We start from the raw sequence: 15522 nt of genomic DNA on the forward strand, positions 1-15522 counted from the left end.
CCCCACCGCAGCATACTTGTCCTCTCCAGCTTCGACTCAATACTCTTCAATGTCTACGTCCTCACCTGGCATTACGACTTTGCGGAGCTGTACAGTGAGAAAATCACGGTTTACTTGGTCTCTGATTTGGTAAAACGGCCTCAGCTCGTTCCCAACATAACCGGCTTCCAGGCCTCACCTACATGGAACAGTCATCGTAGACCAAATGAATGACACCGTTACTCAAAGCTACGAACTTCAAGATCCGATTTGGAAGCAGCACATTGTCCAGTATGTGTGTAATGTTACGCCTTGTGTTTTGACCTCCATCGGGCCTGTCTGCCTCAGCGGAGGACGTCGACTTAGAGTCGTCAATCGCCTTGTCACAAGGTCGAGAAGTTCATTTATGCTTGCTCGTGATTCCCGGCTGCGAAAGTTTATGGGCCCCGCGTCGCTCTATTTGGGTCACTGTGTACAGAAAGCATGGCCAGATTCGTAGAACTAGTTGCTTCACCTTGCAGCCCTTGGGAGACAACAGCGGATGGAAAGATCGGTGATGGCTACCGTGGACCACTTTGAGTGGGTTTCCATTATGCGGTACATCGCATGAGCAGTTCATCTGACACGGTTGAGCATGCTTCCGTTCTTTCCATGGATGTATGTGTTTTGTTTGCCTCGCAGTTACGTATCCTACTCTTCAAGGAATTGACGTCCCCGTTCAGTTTCACTCCTACCTCTGGACAATATTCAAGCCATCAGTGCCACACTGTTCGCTTTTTGAGAACCAAACTGTAGTTCAATCCTGCGATTACTACCGTGGTCGAAAGACGATAGTCATAGGTACATACAGATGTTCTTTGCATGTTGTTCGGGTCTCCCGGCAGTATCAATCCATCACTTTGCATCGACTTCTCTTCGTCAAAGAAAATCAAAGCTCTACCTGAGTTCCAGGCGCAACTCATCCACACGACCAATGGTATCGACAATATTACCTTTGGTTGTCAATTTCGTCAGTAAAACAGACCACTTGACACGTATTCACATACAGCATCGCTGTTTGATATGGACATTTTGTGCTTCTGGCAGAGCCTTACCCCTCCTACTTCGGGCCCACTAACTTCCTTCCCCTCGTGGTACTGTACGTGCCCTGAGGCAATGCCTCGAGTCCGGAATCCTACGCTGATTGGCTTGTTGACCCATAACATGTCTTGTCGGGTGGGCCGTGCCATACAACCTCTCTTTCGACGATCTATATCCATCCATGTCGTTCCCATAGGAAGATGGTTATGGCAATGCGAAGTAGGTGAGTTGCGCTGCGTGACTTTGCTGACCTGAACCAGTCTTACACTTCGGCCCTAACGAATAGGCTTTGGCCCTAAGAAAGTTGCTGATGGTATCGTTTAAATGCTTCAGTCAGACCTCATCGTCCCATTGTTCTTGAGTGATTCTGCCTCAGAAAATATCAGGATGGCGGACATGTCTTTGCTGTTCACTGGCTCCTCGCTTCTCCTATTATTGGCGTTCGTCAAGATCGCAGTAACTTACCTTCGTCGTCGGACGTTGAAAGACTTACAAGGTCCCCCGTCCACTTCTTTCTGGCTCGGTACGTCTGAATCTTTTCATAAATTTCATTTGTGGTTATCTTCCTGCTCACCATGTGTGTCTATTGCTTTTTTCTCGTCGTTCGCTGTCTTAGGAAACGAGAAAGACACGAGGTACCAGAACGAAGTGGGCGACGTCGAATTCAAGTGGCTTCGCCAGTATGGAACAGCTTGGCGCTCGATGGGCATCATGGGCGTATGTTTCCCCCCTTAATGGTTGATGCTCTTGGGCTGTGGTCAACGTCGCGCACAAGGCTGGTGATGGTTTTACTCTCCATATCTAACGATGTCGTTCATTTTGGACAGGAGGAATACCTTACACTCGCTGATCCCAAGGCCCTGCAATACGTCCTGCACACATCAGGATACCATTATTCCAAACGCAAGGATATAAGGGCAATCGTGCGGTTTATCACAGGCGACGGACTCGTTTGGACGGAGGGTGTGTAACTTATGGCCCTTCTTTCTTGTTGTCCTTGGGCTGACTTAGGTCGACAATGTGGTCGTGTATGTGATCCCATTATCATAGGTGAGGACCATCGTCGCCACAGGAAGGTTATGAATCCTGCGTTCGATGCAGCACAATTGAAAGGCTTTGCGACACTCTTCCATAGGGCTGCTGCCAAGGTATGTCATTGTTCGGCCCATTCTGTGACCTCTTGATTTTATGTATACGTACGAGTGTCCTCTGATGTGTTGTCATCCCATACATAGTTGATGCAGAAGTGGAAAGACGAGATGGCATCCGACCCCACCGGGTCTCCCACTATTGACATCACGAAATGGATCTCTCGTATGACGCTCGATGTCATCGGTGAAGCGGGTTTCGATTACAATTTTGGTGCACTCGATAACACGAACAGTCCCCTCGCGGCCGTGTACAGAAACCTCTTGTGAGTTGCATCCGTCCCTGCTACCCCAGACATTGACTTATCATATTGTCATAGCATCGATTCTACCCTCTACCCGTCCAAATTTGACACGGTCTTCAAAGCAACATGGTGCGTCCTTCCGGAGGCCCTCCTCCATGCCTTCCGCTACCTTCCAGGCCGTGAATACACCCGCTTCCGTCATTACCTTGACTATGTGAGAGGCGCAGCCAAGGAACTTGTCGAGAAGAGCGAGGGGACAGGTAATGGGAAGGATATCATTAGTATTCTTCTTAGGGCAAATAAGTCCGAGAACCCAAAGACGAAGCTATCGGATCGAGAGGTTGTCGATCAAGTTTGTGAGTCTGACGCCCAACCGCTTTGTGCTGCGTTTTTTGAGCTCTACGTTCCACGGACGAGATTTGCTGACGCGTCATCACCCCAATAGCGACTCTGTTGCTGGCAGGCCACGATACCACAGCGGTATCTATCACATGGCTTCTGTGGGAGCTGGCCAAACATCCCGAGTACCAGGTCCAGATTCGCGGGGAGCTATCTGTCGCCAGGGCAGAGGCCACCGCTCGCGGCGATCGTGATTTCAGCACAACCGACCTCGAAGTCTTGCCCATGTTTCAGGCCGTTTTGAAGGTATGCACCATACATATTTCATCTTTCCTTGAGAGGTCATAGGCACTTGATACAGCTTTGGTCTGAATTTTAGGAAGGCATGCGGTTGCATCCAATTGTCTGGAATCTGGGTCGCACAGCTGGTAGAGACGACGTAATTCCTCTGGCGTATCCCATCACTACAAAGTCTGGGGAGCAAATCTCCGCGATACCTATCAGTAAAGGCCAAAACATCCAGATCCCGATTTGTGCCTACAATAGGTGGGTCCTCTTGAAGCTCTCTGCCATAACACTCACAGAATGTCTCAGGACTGACTTGAACTATTCTCATGTCATTTCATAATGTAGGATTCCGCAAGTGTGGGGCGAAGATGCGGATGCGTTCAGGCCCGAAAGGTTCCTTGAGAAGGATAAGGATAGCCAGGTGTCGGTCGGCATGTATGCGAACTTGTGAGTTTCTTAGTCTCGACGGAATAAAGGTAGTTCGACTGACGATGGTATACCGTAGGATGAACTTTTGTAAGTGTACACATTTGCTTGTTATTGAATAGTATCTGATTTCTCTGTAGCCGCTGGCCTCCGCGCATGCATCGGGTAAGCCCAATTTTCTGAAAATGAGTCGAAGGTCATATTTGCTTACGCCACCACACTTCGTGCACTGACGTTTAACTCGCCAGCTGGAGATTCTCGTAAGTCACTCATATATGATTAAACCTGCACACGCTTATGTTGTTGGACGTCCCGACAGCGTCCTTGAGATGCAGGCCATGATCGCCGACCTTATCGAGAACTTTGAGTTCGCCCTGCCAGACAACGCCAAGGAAATGGTGATCTTGCGAAAGCCTACGGGAATCATGATGCCTATGGTTAAGGATCATCCAGAACTTGGAGGTTGGATGGGGCTGAAGGTGACGAGCGTGCGGTGAGAACGTTTCCTCAGAGTAAGATGGTGTAAGGAAACTGTCGTGGCTCGTTGGTGAACAATTCGATGGGACATACTGGTAGATAGTCCAGGCACGCGTTAATGTAAATGTACACATCAAAGAGAGTGAATGATTTCGATGAATGTGATATTAGTATCGCACGAATGCATCGGCTGCATGTTGAAGATCAAACGGGCACAAGTACCAAGGCGGCAGTTGGCCCTGCCTTGTGTCCACAGTGACAATTGGTGGCAGCGAATATTGAGTACGCAGGGTGAACATAGACGCACAGAATTGTGGGCTTCCGTCCTCCAGCACGTATGCCCGTAGATGAACGGACATTGAAGAATTCGGAGCAACCAGCGCTGATTGAGGGCTACCTTCAGTGGCGCGCCGTCCTCCACAAAGTTCCGGATTGGGCCGACTCGGAGGGCAGCTGTTGGCGCAATTTTCAGCAGCTCTTCGACTTCGTGGTCTTCTGGTGCACTTTTACTGCTTCCAGACTGATCTTTGTCTGTTTTGACGGAGTAGAAGCCATTGTTTCCCTTCTGCTGCCTCATCATTTTATTTTTTACGTGTGACCATTCGTGGACCGTGGTTCAGAGAGATGTAGCGCAGTCTGGCTGCCCTCGTATGTATGCATTCCCACATCATCGGCAACACTCAACAGAGCGAAGTCAGCGGAAGAATCGAGCAAATGAGATCAATCCATGGGGACCAATGCTGTCCCCGCGCCGTTCGCCTTTAGATCCACACCGAACCTCTTTAACTTCTCGAAATACTTCTGCACGCGACTGGCCACCTGTCTTGGCGTCCGTCTCCCATTCATTGCTTTTGAGATTTTGGACCAACTAAAAAATCGTGAAAATTGATGATTAGTTGGTGCCAACGGGATACAGAGATACAAGAAATGAAAGGCGTAGGATGAGAGTGGGGAAACAGATGGGCGTGACGAAATGAAAAACGTACCGATTCTTCTCCCCGTCCGGGATCTCCTGTAACAATCTCTCTAAGAGATGCTGCTCCTCGACACTCCACGCTTGTTTATACGTCTCATTCCGCGGTTTACCGTTCTTCGTCTTGCTCTTTTCGCTACCCGCCACCATCATCTCGTCTCCATCATCATCTTGTTCGACCTCCCCATCCGAAGCATCAGAGTCACCGAGAGCGGAGGTGGGCGTTGGTGCAGACATAGACAAAGAGGAAATAATAGTGGTGGACGCCTTCACTTTGGATCGTTTTGAAGGACGGGTATCGTGCTGTGGTAAAGGAGATGAAGGCCGCCGTTTTGATGTCGTGCTCGATTTAAATTTCGACTTCGAGGGGACTGAGGCTGGCGATGTTTCCTGCTTTACTTTCAGCGTAACTCTTCTTCCGCTCGTCCTGGAACCTTTCGTGATGTTCGAAGCCACCGCTACGCCCTTACTAGATGAAGACGCCACACCACTCCCAGACCCTCCACTTACAGCCAGACCATTCATGGAGATATCTACCTCCGCACTCTCGTCCTCTAAATCTCGCCTCACAAACACTCCACTCTCCTCTCCTCCCTGTCTGCCAGCCGCTCCAAGCCTACTAGCCTTCGGCAATGTCAAACCTCCCTCCCCTATCCTCCTCTTCCTCAACTCTCGAATCTTAGCCCTCTCTTGTTCTTTCGTTCGTCGTTCTTCTCTTATACGACGACGTTCGGCGCGCTCAGCCCTTCTGCGTTCACGTGCTTCCTCGTCTACGTCCTCGTCTTCGTCGGAGGAAGAGGAAGAGAGGGACGAAGAGGACTCGTCGTCGGAGGGAGACTGTTGGAGGGCGGAGAGGAGAAGCGGGGAGTTAAGTACGGGGTCGAGGATCTTCACGCGCGCTTCGCGGACGAATAGTTGGAGGGGTGAGAGTGGGAAGCGGTTGGGTTGGAGGTGTGACGTGACGTCCGAGTCGAAGTCGGAGGGCGGGAAAAGGGGTTGTGAGGAATGGGCGGCGTGTGCAGCGTTGAGAGTTGTGGTGAGGGTATGTAGAGGCGTCGGATCTAGGGAGTTTAGATGTGGAGTCAATGGTCAATTTATGAGCGTTTGAGGTATGGCGAGGTGGAAGGGGCGAAAGTTCTTGTGAGATATAGGACGCGAAGGTGGGAGACGTACCAAACGTTTTGAAGAGGGGCCAGTCAATGTCCTTCGTAATAGTATCAGCGACATTCAATTGTTCGCTGAGTTCAAGTACACCTTCGCCTTCGCACAACTAAGACCATGAATTCATTGGTGGTCAGTGAATGGACAAGGTCCCGCTGCATTCGGCGGAGGAGCTGGAGACTGAACGCACTTTGTCATCGAGGTTCTCAACAAATCCCTCGAGTTCCGAATTCGAGTTCGCCGCGTTGGCGTCCGCTCTTAACCCCCTGAGGCGCTGGATATCCGATTGGGTACGTGCGAGGAGGGTTTTCTGCGATTGTATGAAGGCCTGAAGCGCCTCGTATCTATTGACGTTCAGGATAATAGTAGTCAGTATACAATTCAACTATAACTACTTGTCCCTATAATTGTGATGAGACGTTGAGCAACAAGTGTCCTCCGGCATAGACCATTTGGGTGCCTAGGGCGCTGAAGAAGAAGAATGAGAAGAGAAACATACGTCTGGGCGCTCTTACTCTCCATGAGCAATATAAACTTGACATTAGCGGGAGGACGGGAGACTTGGGGGCAAGTGGGTGTCAAAAGTGGACGGGGCGCGCGAGAGGCGAGGTATTTGAAGGTTTCCGAGAGGGGACGGATATTACGATTTTAGTTGGTAGTTTTCCGGAGAGGCGGAGATTGAATGTGATCGGCGGGGGGTGGCAAGGATCTGATTGGTCGCCACATGTGCGGGCCACAAGAAGCCGTACGCTTTCAGCCAATGGTGAATCTAATCATAAGTTACATGATTCAAGATGCTCGGGCGAGAGAAAGCGCGCACGAATCAAGCCGAGACTGTTACACTGATATACAGGCGAGCCTCCTCGAGGGAGGGCCACCGAGTTTTGAGTTTTGAAATTGTTGCACAGACGGCTCGCAAGCAAAGAGTAAGCAACTCGGCCCATTCCAACACCTCGCTCAATATGCCATACGCATTATCCAGATCCATAGTATAAGGTATCATATAGTCCATGCCAAGTCCAGTCCAACTGCAACCATCCCACACGTCCCACCCTCGCATTAATTCTTCTTTCCCTTCTTCTTCTCTACCTTACCGCCCTTCACACCCTTCACGTTCCCAGTATCCTCCATCTTTTGCGCCATCTCTCCCTCTCTAACCTCTTTCCATACACTCCTTATCCCGCTCCACCCTAACGCTCCCAACCCGCCCAGTACGTAACCCACGACCGCTCCGTAAGCTGTCGTGAGCGGATATGCTTGCCATGGACGGTCCCAATCGAGTGCGAGGGGGATTGTGCAGAGCCATGCGGAGGAGAGGGATGACAAGGACGGGAAAAGAAGGGCCGCTGAGGGGGCTGTTTGGGGACTATTTGAGGTGATAGAAAGTGATTGTCAGTATCAGAAACGATAGAGGCGAATGTATAGTCAGGGTGATGTAAGAGGAAAGGTGAACGACGAGACGTACCTCAACTCAGCGAATAACCTGACCCACATATCATTCCTCACAACCCTCGCGTTTGCGCTAGACCCTTCCTTACCCTTCAAAGTATCGTCATCGACTAAAGCGAACAGGAAACACGCTGCTCTGATGGGCAACGACAATGGAAACACGGTTGTCTGGGATAGTCTTTCAAACGTGGACGATGAGAGCGACGGCGGGCCAAGTGCATATGCAGGCGTAAGAGAGGTGAGGATAGAAAGGAGGAGGGAGAGGAAGTAGGTTTGTGGGATGTGACTGTGCGGAGGTAAGCGAAGTTAGAGAAGAGCGACATGGACCGTAGAATGTAAGGAAACGTACGTCGTTATTGGTGCCCCGAAGAGGACAAGAATAACATGGTAGAAAACTGAGACGTAGAGAGTGAATATCCACGCATTCACGAGTTCCTAGGTTCCAAACCAGTCCAGTTAGTTACCGTCACGGCCTCACAAAACAGGAGGCTTACTCTCGCCTTCCCGCTCCCTTTATTCACCTCACCGCCCTCCTTTTCCTTCTCCAACTTATTCAACCTCTCCTCAACACCACCACCGCCACCACCCATACGTCCCTCTCTGACCCACTGTCTCATCCATCCCGCCCACCAACTGACGAGAAGGCCCGAGCCAAGGATACACCAGAACAAAGTGAGCGTTGGGGAAGCAGTTAATGGTTCTACATACAATTATCACCAGTACAATGAAAAAGGAGATTTATTCAGTGAAACAGGTTGGTCATGAACAGCGTGTCAAGCGCACGTACCCAACCATGCGGCTTGCGGCCTGTCCAGTCCCCTATCCCTCTTCGGCAGACTCTCTGCAATAACCGGAATCAGGAACGAGGATCTCGGCAAAATAACCACCAAAGCTAACAAAAACAAAGAATGAGAGAATAGCAGAGGTGGATATGCCACGGGCAGAGCATTAGGGTCTGGCACGTTGTTTATTGGGGCGACATCAGAAGATGCGATGGGTGTGGTTGTAGTTGAAGTTGGTGGGTTGTTTGAGGTCGTTATGGCAGTGCTGGGGTTGACGGTACGGGTGCGCCGAGTGGTCATCGCGTACGACGACGTGAAGAGACGAAGGCAAGCGCTGTGGGTCGCGTCGCCACACGTAATGAGTTATGAGCGGGATGCCGGCGGACAACAATTGATGCGACAGGGAATTATCAGTCTGCAAGCCAGGATCCGTGCGAGGTAAAAATCACATTTATTCGCAAAGTATTGCCACCGCCTTCGCCGCTGATGTCGTCGTCGGCGGCGTCGAACTCTGTCGGGTCAGGAAATTCCATTAGAGATAACTGACGTAAGCACGTTCAAGCAGAATGTCTTCGGCGTTAGCCGATGAACTATACAGTCCACCAGCCACCCGCGCCGAGTGGCTGTCCCACGCCTTGGAAAGTATCGAGGAGAGCACCCAGGCAAGCAACGGCGCCGGCATCGACGACTTCAAGACCCAACGTATGTCGCTATCCCGTTTATTTGACATTGTCCCACATCCTCTATGAATGCAGATGGGAGAAGTGCTGACGGTCTGCTATTTTGTACAGTCTTTCTTTTCTAGCATGTAAGCCACTTCATCCACACTCCGATACATCCACACCTTGCACACCGTCGACGACGACTACCACACACCCCGAAATCTCGTCAGATCACTTCCGAGGGGCTTTCAACTGACTGGAACTTTGGTGCCGATATAGAATTAACAATGGCCCAACGTGTTACTCTCCGCAAGCGCCAGCCGTACAACACCACCTCTAACCGTCGTCGCATCGTAAAGACCCCCGGCGGTGTCCTCGTCTACCACCACATCAAAAAGCTCGCCACCGCCCCCAAGTGCGGTGACTGTGGCTCCAAGCTTGCTGGCGTGCGTCTCATTCCCTCATCACATTCTTGAAATTATCCCAGACTCGGTTTCTGACGAATATGGGATGATTTGTGTATTGGATCGTGGTGGGCTTGGGATGGGTTGGGTGGCTGGTTGGGTGGCTGGTTGGATTCTACGGCGTGCTATCGGTCAATGGGATGGCTGGTCATGATCTATGGATGGGTCGGGTGGCGTGTGGGATATTGCCGGATGGGTGTTGCGTGTATATAGGTCCCCGCTCTCCGCCCACGCCAATACGCCACCATCTCCAAGACGCAGAAGTCCGTCAGCAGGGCGTACGGTGGCTCGCGGTGCTCCACCTGCGTGCGTTCGCGGTACGTGTCCCTACCCCCTCGTCTTCACTCCCTCGTCTTTACCTTCAGGCTTTCCGCCCACCCCATCATCTTTGATTTTCCTTTTTACGTTGAATACTCATCGTCTTTGTCTACCCATGCAGAGTTGTTCGTGCATTCTTGATCGAGGAGGCCAAGGTCGTCAAGAAGGTCATCAAGTCGCAGCAGAAGTCCACGGGACGCAAGTAGACAGTTCTCTGTCGTCGTTCCTTGTGTCTTTCCCTTATGCCAGCCTTGTTTTGAGTCTCTCCGTTCATTGTCGCCGCCGCTATGTATGCACCCACGCAGCCACCCACATGCAATCACCATGCTTGAGCCAGATATTGCTGTTATGCACTCCGAACTTTCTGCGCTTGTGATCCCCGCCTTTCATGGGAGGTAGGACCTAGGAACTAGCTGTGCGGGTTGGTTGGACTCGCACGCGATCTTGTAGATTGGCTCGCGGACTGTAGAAGAAGCTTTGATGATACCAAATAAACGCAATGACATGGCTGATATGACGACGCCGTAGTCCGTTTAAATCAAGAACTCCTTTCTCTGCCGAGATATTCTTTTTGAATGTGAGTGGTACACTTGTCTAGCTTCGCGGCTACCCGAGTTCACGGTGCTGATTGATGCGATACGTGTCGTGTCCCGTTTCTGGGACGAGAGCAAAGGATTCGTGTTCTCGTTCCCTATGCCATACAGACTGCATGCTTGTGCTAAAGTTGCCGTGCGTACTGAGATCGCAGCGGTCGTGATATACCGTTCCAACTATGTCTGGAAATGAGCGAGACAATTGCTGGCCCCGTTCGAAGTGATCGGAGGGATGTGGTCCTTAGGCAGTCATATCGTGTCTTCTCTCTGTCAAGCCATCGTGAGCTCCAAAACGGTGTATTTGTCCCGGCTCCTAATCTAACACAGTGTACATTCACTACAATTGTCGTTGTTCGAAAGGACCAACTGGTCAAAAATAGAGTGTCATATACACATGAACGTTCGGTTAATGCTATCTACAGGTCTCGACGTTGGTTCTCTCGATCCGACTGAATCCTCCGATAGCGTCCTCGTAAGAAGAGACTACCCCTGACGATGTCAATAAAACACTGGAGGTTAGCATATTGTACTTCACACGCCTCAATGACCAGGGTCTCTCGACCAGAAAGATGGGAATGGGTGTCAACTCACGTCGGTTTCAGTGGTTGTGTCGGGCTGTACCGTCGTCGGGCCTACTTTAGACTCTGCCTCCAGCGTCTTTGCCTCCTTCCTATATTGCGAGGCTTCCTCGTCCTGATCTGAGGCGGACAAGCAGTCCGCTACTTGTTCAAGCGCGTCAACGAGGTCTTGTCGGAAAACGATGGGCCTCTGCGAGTGAACCAAACGATAAAGACCGAGGCTCTCCTTTGCGGCTCGTAACGCGTCTTCCTTCAAGCCGAGTCTCGAGAAATCGATAGAAGAGTTGTACAGAGATCTAGCTAGATCATGATTGAAAGCCTCGGGACGGTCCTTGGCGAGCCGTCGGTAGATGTTGACTGCTTCCTCGACTGTTTTCAGAGCATCCTCTCGATGACCAACATCACCAAGCCTGTTAGAGAGGTTGTTAAGAGACATTGCTAGGTCAAGGTTAAATGCCTCAGGACGGTCCTTGGCAAGCGGTCGGTAAATATTGACTGCTTCCTCAATTGCTTTCAGAGCATCCTCGTGATGACCGACATCACTAAGCCTATTAGAGAGGTTGTTAAGAGAACGGGCCAGATCAGGATTAAATGCCTTGGGACGGTCCTTGGCAAGCTGTCGGTAGATATTGACCGCCTCCTCAACTGCTTTCAGAGCGTCCTCTCGACGACCGGCATCTGTAAGATTGGCAGAGAGATTGTTCAGAGAGCTGGCCAGGTCAGGATAAAATCTCTCGGGACGATCCTTCGCGAGCTGTCGGCGGATATTGACCGCTTCCACAATTGCTTTCAGAGCATCCTCTCGACGACCGACATCATGAAGCCCGGTAGAGAGGTTGTGAAGAGAGCCGGCCAGGTCAGGATTGAATGCCTCGCGACGGTCCTTCGCGAGCTGTCGGCGGATATTAACCGCTTCTTCAATCACTTTCAAAGCATCCTCTCGATGACCGACATCGGTCAGCACGCTAGATAGGTTGTTATGAGACATGGCAAGATCAGGATTGAATGCCTCAGGACGGTCCTTGGCGAGCTGTCTGCGGATATCAACCGCTTCCTCAATTGCTTTCAGAGCCTCCTCTCGACGACCGACATCACCAAGCGAGTTGAAGAGATTGTTAAGAGACACGGCCAGGTCAGGATTATATGCCTCGGGACGGTCCTTGGCAAGCGGTCGGTAGATATAAACAGCTTCCTCAATTGCTTTCAGAGCGTCCTCTCGACGCCCGACATCGCTCAGACGATTTGACAATGTCCTTAGAGATGAGGCAACCTCTTTGGATGCGAGGGTGCGCCCAAATGAAGAGGTCTGTAAAGGAAGAATCATCTAATTTGATTATTGAGACTTTTTGTCAGAATCCATGCCCAAGAGAGTAAGTAAGGTAAAAACATACCGTAGCCCAGGACCGCAACTTATCCAGTGCCGGAAATTCACCTAGCGCAGCTGCAACCTCTAACCAAGAAATAAGGCATGGCGAGAATGTGTCAAGAGGATCCAGGTATTTGTCCCAGGCTTCATCTGCTGTATCGGTGATGTGATCTATCCAGAAGCGGCAGCTGTATGCAACGGCATTCGGGACTCGGATGGTTGGAATCGGGCGGTACTGGTATTCATCCCAGGATGACGACCAACCCAGTCCAGATATTTCTTTGCTAAGCGAATTTACAAGGAGTTTAAGACATCGAAGCCCAAGGGAGCGGGAATGTTCAGCCTCGTCGATGAAGTACTCCTTTGATCGGAGAGGATCAGTCAGAAACTCGTGAAGTGTGAGGTGTAGAAGTTGGACAGGTTTGTCGTCGTCGTCGACGTCAATGACAAACAAAGGTGACAGGACAGAGAGTGTGTCGTCGACAATATTATCATCATCCTCGCAGAGAGCCCTTAGACTCCTCTTTGAAAGTGGCTCCTTTGTGGCAACAATTGCGCCAACAACAAGACGATAGTCTTCCACAAATTGTTTGCTGGTCCAGTCATGGGGAGAGAGAACCGTGCTGTACAGCTCATCCATCATTTTTGTTGGTGTGAGACTTGTGACATCTTGCGAGAGTATGGATTTTAGATTTTCTTTCCTGTCTCTTTTTCGCATGTTGTACTTTCCGATGAAGTCCATGACCAGCGAAATCCAAACGAAGAGACCTCCAGCTTTGTTGATCAAAGCCTTGCATTGCTCGTCCGCGGGCCATGAGGGCCCCAACTCACTATAGGAAGCAATCTTCTGCCGCTGTGTGTATACATATACTGATATGTCGGAGTGGTTCTCTTCCGAGCTAAGTTCAATGCTCGTCGTATAGACATGCGAGTATTTTGGTAGGTGGCGCATGAGTATATCTTCGGGGCGGGAGGTCAAGAGGATCCGAAATGATGATGGAAGTTTGGGAACGTGCTCGCACAGAATGGTCAAGAAATCGCCGCTATACCCCGAACATTCGTCCAGAGCATCAATGAGAATGAGAACTCGGCGACTAGTGAAAGCTGAGGCATGACACATAATGAGCAGAGTGAACTGCTCTGCAGGCTGATCATATGCAAGGCTAGGTTTGTCCTGCAGGGAAGCGAGAACAGCTGTCCGGAAATGACGGTTTTGGATGCCTAGATCGTGTACCAAAGTGCCCACAAAGAGACGCGCATTGCACCGCTCATCAACTTTGCGGTCGAAGAAGAACGATACGACTAGCACGTTATCAAACTTTTCGCTTGCATCGCGAGCGACAGTATGTGCAAGAGCGCTTTTTCCTGCTCCTGCAGGAGCATTCAGCCAGAAGATATTCGTCGTGGCGCTGTCGCTATCCAGCCATGAATGAATCTTCTGGCGTAGAGTCGTTCGGGTCCCGTCCATGCAGGCGAGGTTCCTATTCCAATGAGCACCTTTGGCATAGGGAAGACCGACTAAGGCCTCTGTTTCAAGAGCTTTGACTGTCACACATATTCAGACATGAGAAACATCTGAGATGCAGCATTGACTCGCCTCGTTCTCGTGTATCCACTACCACCGCGGTATTGAAATTTTCTTTTAGCGTTTGGGTCTTGCTCCGACAATTCTTGATACGCCCCTCGATGCCGCTCACAGTCCCAAGGGCGGCGCGCCCTGTTTGTTATATTTCAGACTTAGATATACGAGCTGAATAGGTGTTTGGAAACCATGTGACTTACCGAAGAAATTATATGCCATAGATTCATCGATGAGACAAGCCCCTTCCTTAGTCAAAGCAAACACACGATCTACGATGTTTTCCCCGTTCACCGAAGGAAGATCTCGACACACCGTTGCATACGCCAGTAGCGAAGAGAGGTCCTCCACAAGTTGCCGAGAGTCCTCGTCGATTTGCTGTTGAGCTTTGGCAGTCTGGAAGAAGACAAATACTTTAGGCACGGCGATTTACATCATACCCAGAGTTCACTCACCTTGTAGACGCAGGTGATGGCAATCCAGGCGATCTTGATTATTGGATGCGTCTGTTGAGCCATGTAAGCCATCGGAGCATTATGATGGAGTTTTTGGTACCGGTACATACCGCAGAGACCTCGTCCCCGATCTTCACCACAGCATCCAATGCACTGACCAAGCCCCCGATGATCTGCTCACCACTCAACGCCTGAGCACCGTCGACGACATCTTGGGCCTCTGATCCGGCAGACACGATGTCATCGGCCGCTCTAAAGGCTGAAGAGGCATTCTCTCCAAGTTGTCGGCGTGCGAGAGCACGATACGCATTTGCGAGGCGTGACGAGGCGTCGTCGATGCCAAGATCGGCGATGGTCGTAGGCGTCGCACGGGTAATCGTAACACAAATCGACATTTTGATGAGTGGATCATCGACGCTGGGTTGCTTCAATAGGAATTCGATCCCGGCAGTATCTGATACCGTCCTTCAAGCTTCAACTTCGAGTGCAGAAACGAACGACGACTGAGGGTGTACCTTCTGAGGCGAAATCAACCACCTTTGTTTCGTATTCTCCCATGAGATCTAAGGACAGGCCAGGGACTCTTCCGTGGAAAAGACCTCTACGCAGAAGTCTCAGTCTCATGGTCGAGGATGGGCGCAGATTCATTCTGGAAAAACAAAGTTAAAGAGGGTTGTCAATGTTGATCTCCAGATAAGACGTACACTGTCAGTTTGTTATCACCCTCGAGCCATCTCGGATGTGCTGAATTCTTGATCACCTTCGCCTTCTGCGCCTCGGACTTCTGTGACGGTGCTCTGGAGATCACGACCTCAATGCACGTGTCCGGCTGTTTCTTCTCGTCTAGACCTGACACTACCACAACATCTACATAAAGACCGAGTATATGAGCACATAGAGTACGAATGATAACTTGGAGGGGCAAAGCTTACTGGAAAGGATGGCTATGAACCCGTCGTTTCCTCCCTCACTCTGGGGCGAAAGGTGTTGCGACCTATCCAATCGATAGTGCAGTACAGAGTATCAGTAAGGCTTCACAGAAAGACTATAGAGCGAACTCACTTCGCGACGATGGCAGATTCGCTCTGAGACATGGGTTTGGACAACATGTAGAGCCTTCGATAGGACATAGTGAGTGTTGGAGAGAAGACGAGGAGGGT

General features: G+C 50.6%; 5 protein-coding genes across 5 annotated transcripts; 2 read left to right on the forward strand and 3 right to left on the reverse strand.

Moving 5' to 3' along the window:
• Nucleotides 1–1455: 1455 nt before the first annotated feature.
• On the forward strand, nucleotides 1456–4002 carry STEHIDRAFT_156073 (cytochrome P450; the record flags this gene model as incomplete). The annotated part of the gene is made up of 13 exons (XM_007303328.1): nucleotides 1456–1582; nucleotides 1676–1776; nucleotides 1887–2022; nucleotides 2110–2207; nucleotides 2295–2473; nucleotides 2528–2808; nucleotides 2898–3097; nucleotides 3171–3337; nucleotides 3425–3526; nucleotides 3585–3595; nucleotides 3646–3670; nucleotides 3754–3765; nucleotides 3825–4002. 13 exons carry the CDS (start codon nucleotides 1456–1458, stop codon nucleotides 4000–4002), a joined length of 1617 nt encoding a protein of 538 aa, XP_007303390.1.
• A 681-nt stretch (nucleotides 4003–4683) lies between these two features.
• Nucleotides 4684–6716, reverse strand: STEHIDRAFT_120832 (uncharacterized protein). The gene is made up of 5 exons (XM_007303329.1): nucleotides 6616–6716; nucleotides 6307–6460; nucleotides 6129–6225; nucleotides 4969–6016; nucleotides 4684–4850 (listed from the first exon to the last, which is right to left on the reverse strand). Exons 1-5 carry the CDS (start codon nucleotides 6636–6638, stop codon nucleotides 4703–4705), a joined length of 1470 nt encoding a protein of 489 aa, XP_007303391.1. The 5' UTR covers nucleotides 6639–6716; the 3' UTR covers nucleotides 4684–4702.
• Nucleotides 6717–7034: 318 nt separating this feature from the next.
• On the reverse strand, nucleotides 7035–8647 carry STEHIDRAFT_167945 (uncharacterized protein; the record flags this gene model as incomplete). Its single annotated transcript, XM_007303330.1, has 5 exons — nucleotides 7035–7482; nucleotides 7582–7851; nucleotides 7915–8000; nucleotides 8060–8265; nucleotides 8353–8647. The coding sequence occupies 5 exons, from the start codon at nucleotides 8645–8647 to the stop codon at nucleotides 7176–7178; spliced, it is 1164 nt and encodes a 387-aa protein (XP_007303392.1). The 3' UTR covers nucleotides 7035–7175.
• Nucleotides 8648–8996: 349 nt separating this feature from the next.
• Nucleotides 8997–10304, forward strand: STEHIDRAFT_146629 (ribosomal protein L34e). Its single transcript, XM_007303331.1, has 5 exons — nucleotides 8997–9049; nucleotides 9139–9155; nucleotides 9289–9455; nucleotides 9687–9790; nucleotides 9913–10304. The coding sequence occupies exons 3-5, from the start codon at nucleotides 9297–9299 to the stop codon at nucleotides 9995–9997; spliced, it is 348 nt and encodes a 115-aa protein (XP_007303393.1). The 5' UTR covers nucleotides 8997–9049; nucleotides 9139–9155; nucleotides 9289–9296; the 3' UTR covers nucleotides 9998–10304.
• Nucleotides 10305–12311: 2007 nt separating this feature from the next.
• On the reverse strand, nucleotides 12312–15492 carry STEHIDRAFT_110391 (uncharacterized protein; the record flags this gene model as incomplete). Its single annotated transcript, XM_007303332.1, has 9 exons — nucleotides 12312–13873; nucleotides 13902–14045; nucleotides 14111–14303; nucleotides 14363–14413; nucleotides 14473–14816; nucleotides 14878–15011; nucleotides 15067–15229; nucleotides 15295–15356; nucleotides 15425–15492. The coding sequence occupies 9 exons, from the start codon at nucleotides 15490–15492 to the stop codon at nucleotides 12312–12314; spliced, it is 2721 nt and encodes a 906-aa protein (XP_007303394.1).
• Between the last annotated feature and the right edge of the window lie 30 nt (nucleotides 15493–15522).

Source organism: Stereum hirsutum (genome assembly GCF_000264905.1).
Source record: "Stereum hirsutum FP-91666 SS1 unplaced genomic scaffold STEHIscaffold_6, whole genome shotgun sequence".
NCBI classification, from domain to species: Eukaryota; Fungi; Basidiomycota; class Agaricomycetes; order Russulales; family Stereaceae; genus Stereum; species Stereum hirsutum.

Excerpts from the sequence above, each read along its gene's own strand:
- STEHIDRAFT_146629 (XM_007303331.1), top strand. The coding sequence starts at position 9,297 with ATGGCCCAACGTGTTACTCTCCGCAAGCGCCAGCCGTACAACACCACC. Across the intron at positions 9,456-9,686 it reads GTGGCTCCAAGCTTGCTGGC|GTCCCCGCTCTCCGCCCACG; the intron begins GTGCGTCTCATT and ends GCGTGTATATAG. Across the intron at positions 9,791-9,912 it reads TCCACCTGCGTGCGTTCGCG|AGTTGTTCGTGCATTCTTGA; the intron begins GTACGTGTCCCT and ends CTACCCATGCAG.
- STEHIDRAFT_120832 (XM_007303329.1), bottom strand. The coding sequence starts at position 6,638 with ATGGAGAGTAAGAGCGCCCAGAC. Across the intron at positions 6,461-6,615 it reads GAGAGTAAGAGCGCCCAGAC|ATACGAGGCGCTTCAGGCCT; the intron begins GTATGTTTCTCT and ends GAACGTCAATAG. Across the intron at positions 6,226-6,306 it reads TTGAGAACCTCGATGACAAA|TTGTGCGAAGGCGAAGGTGT; the intron begins GTGCGTTCAGTC and ends TCATGGTCTTAG.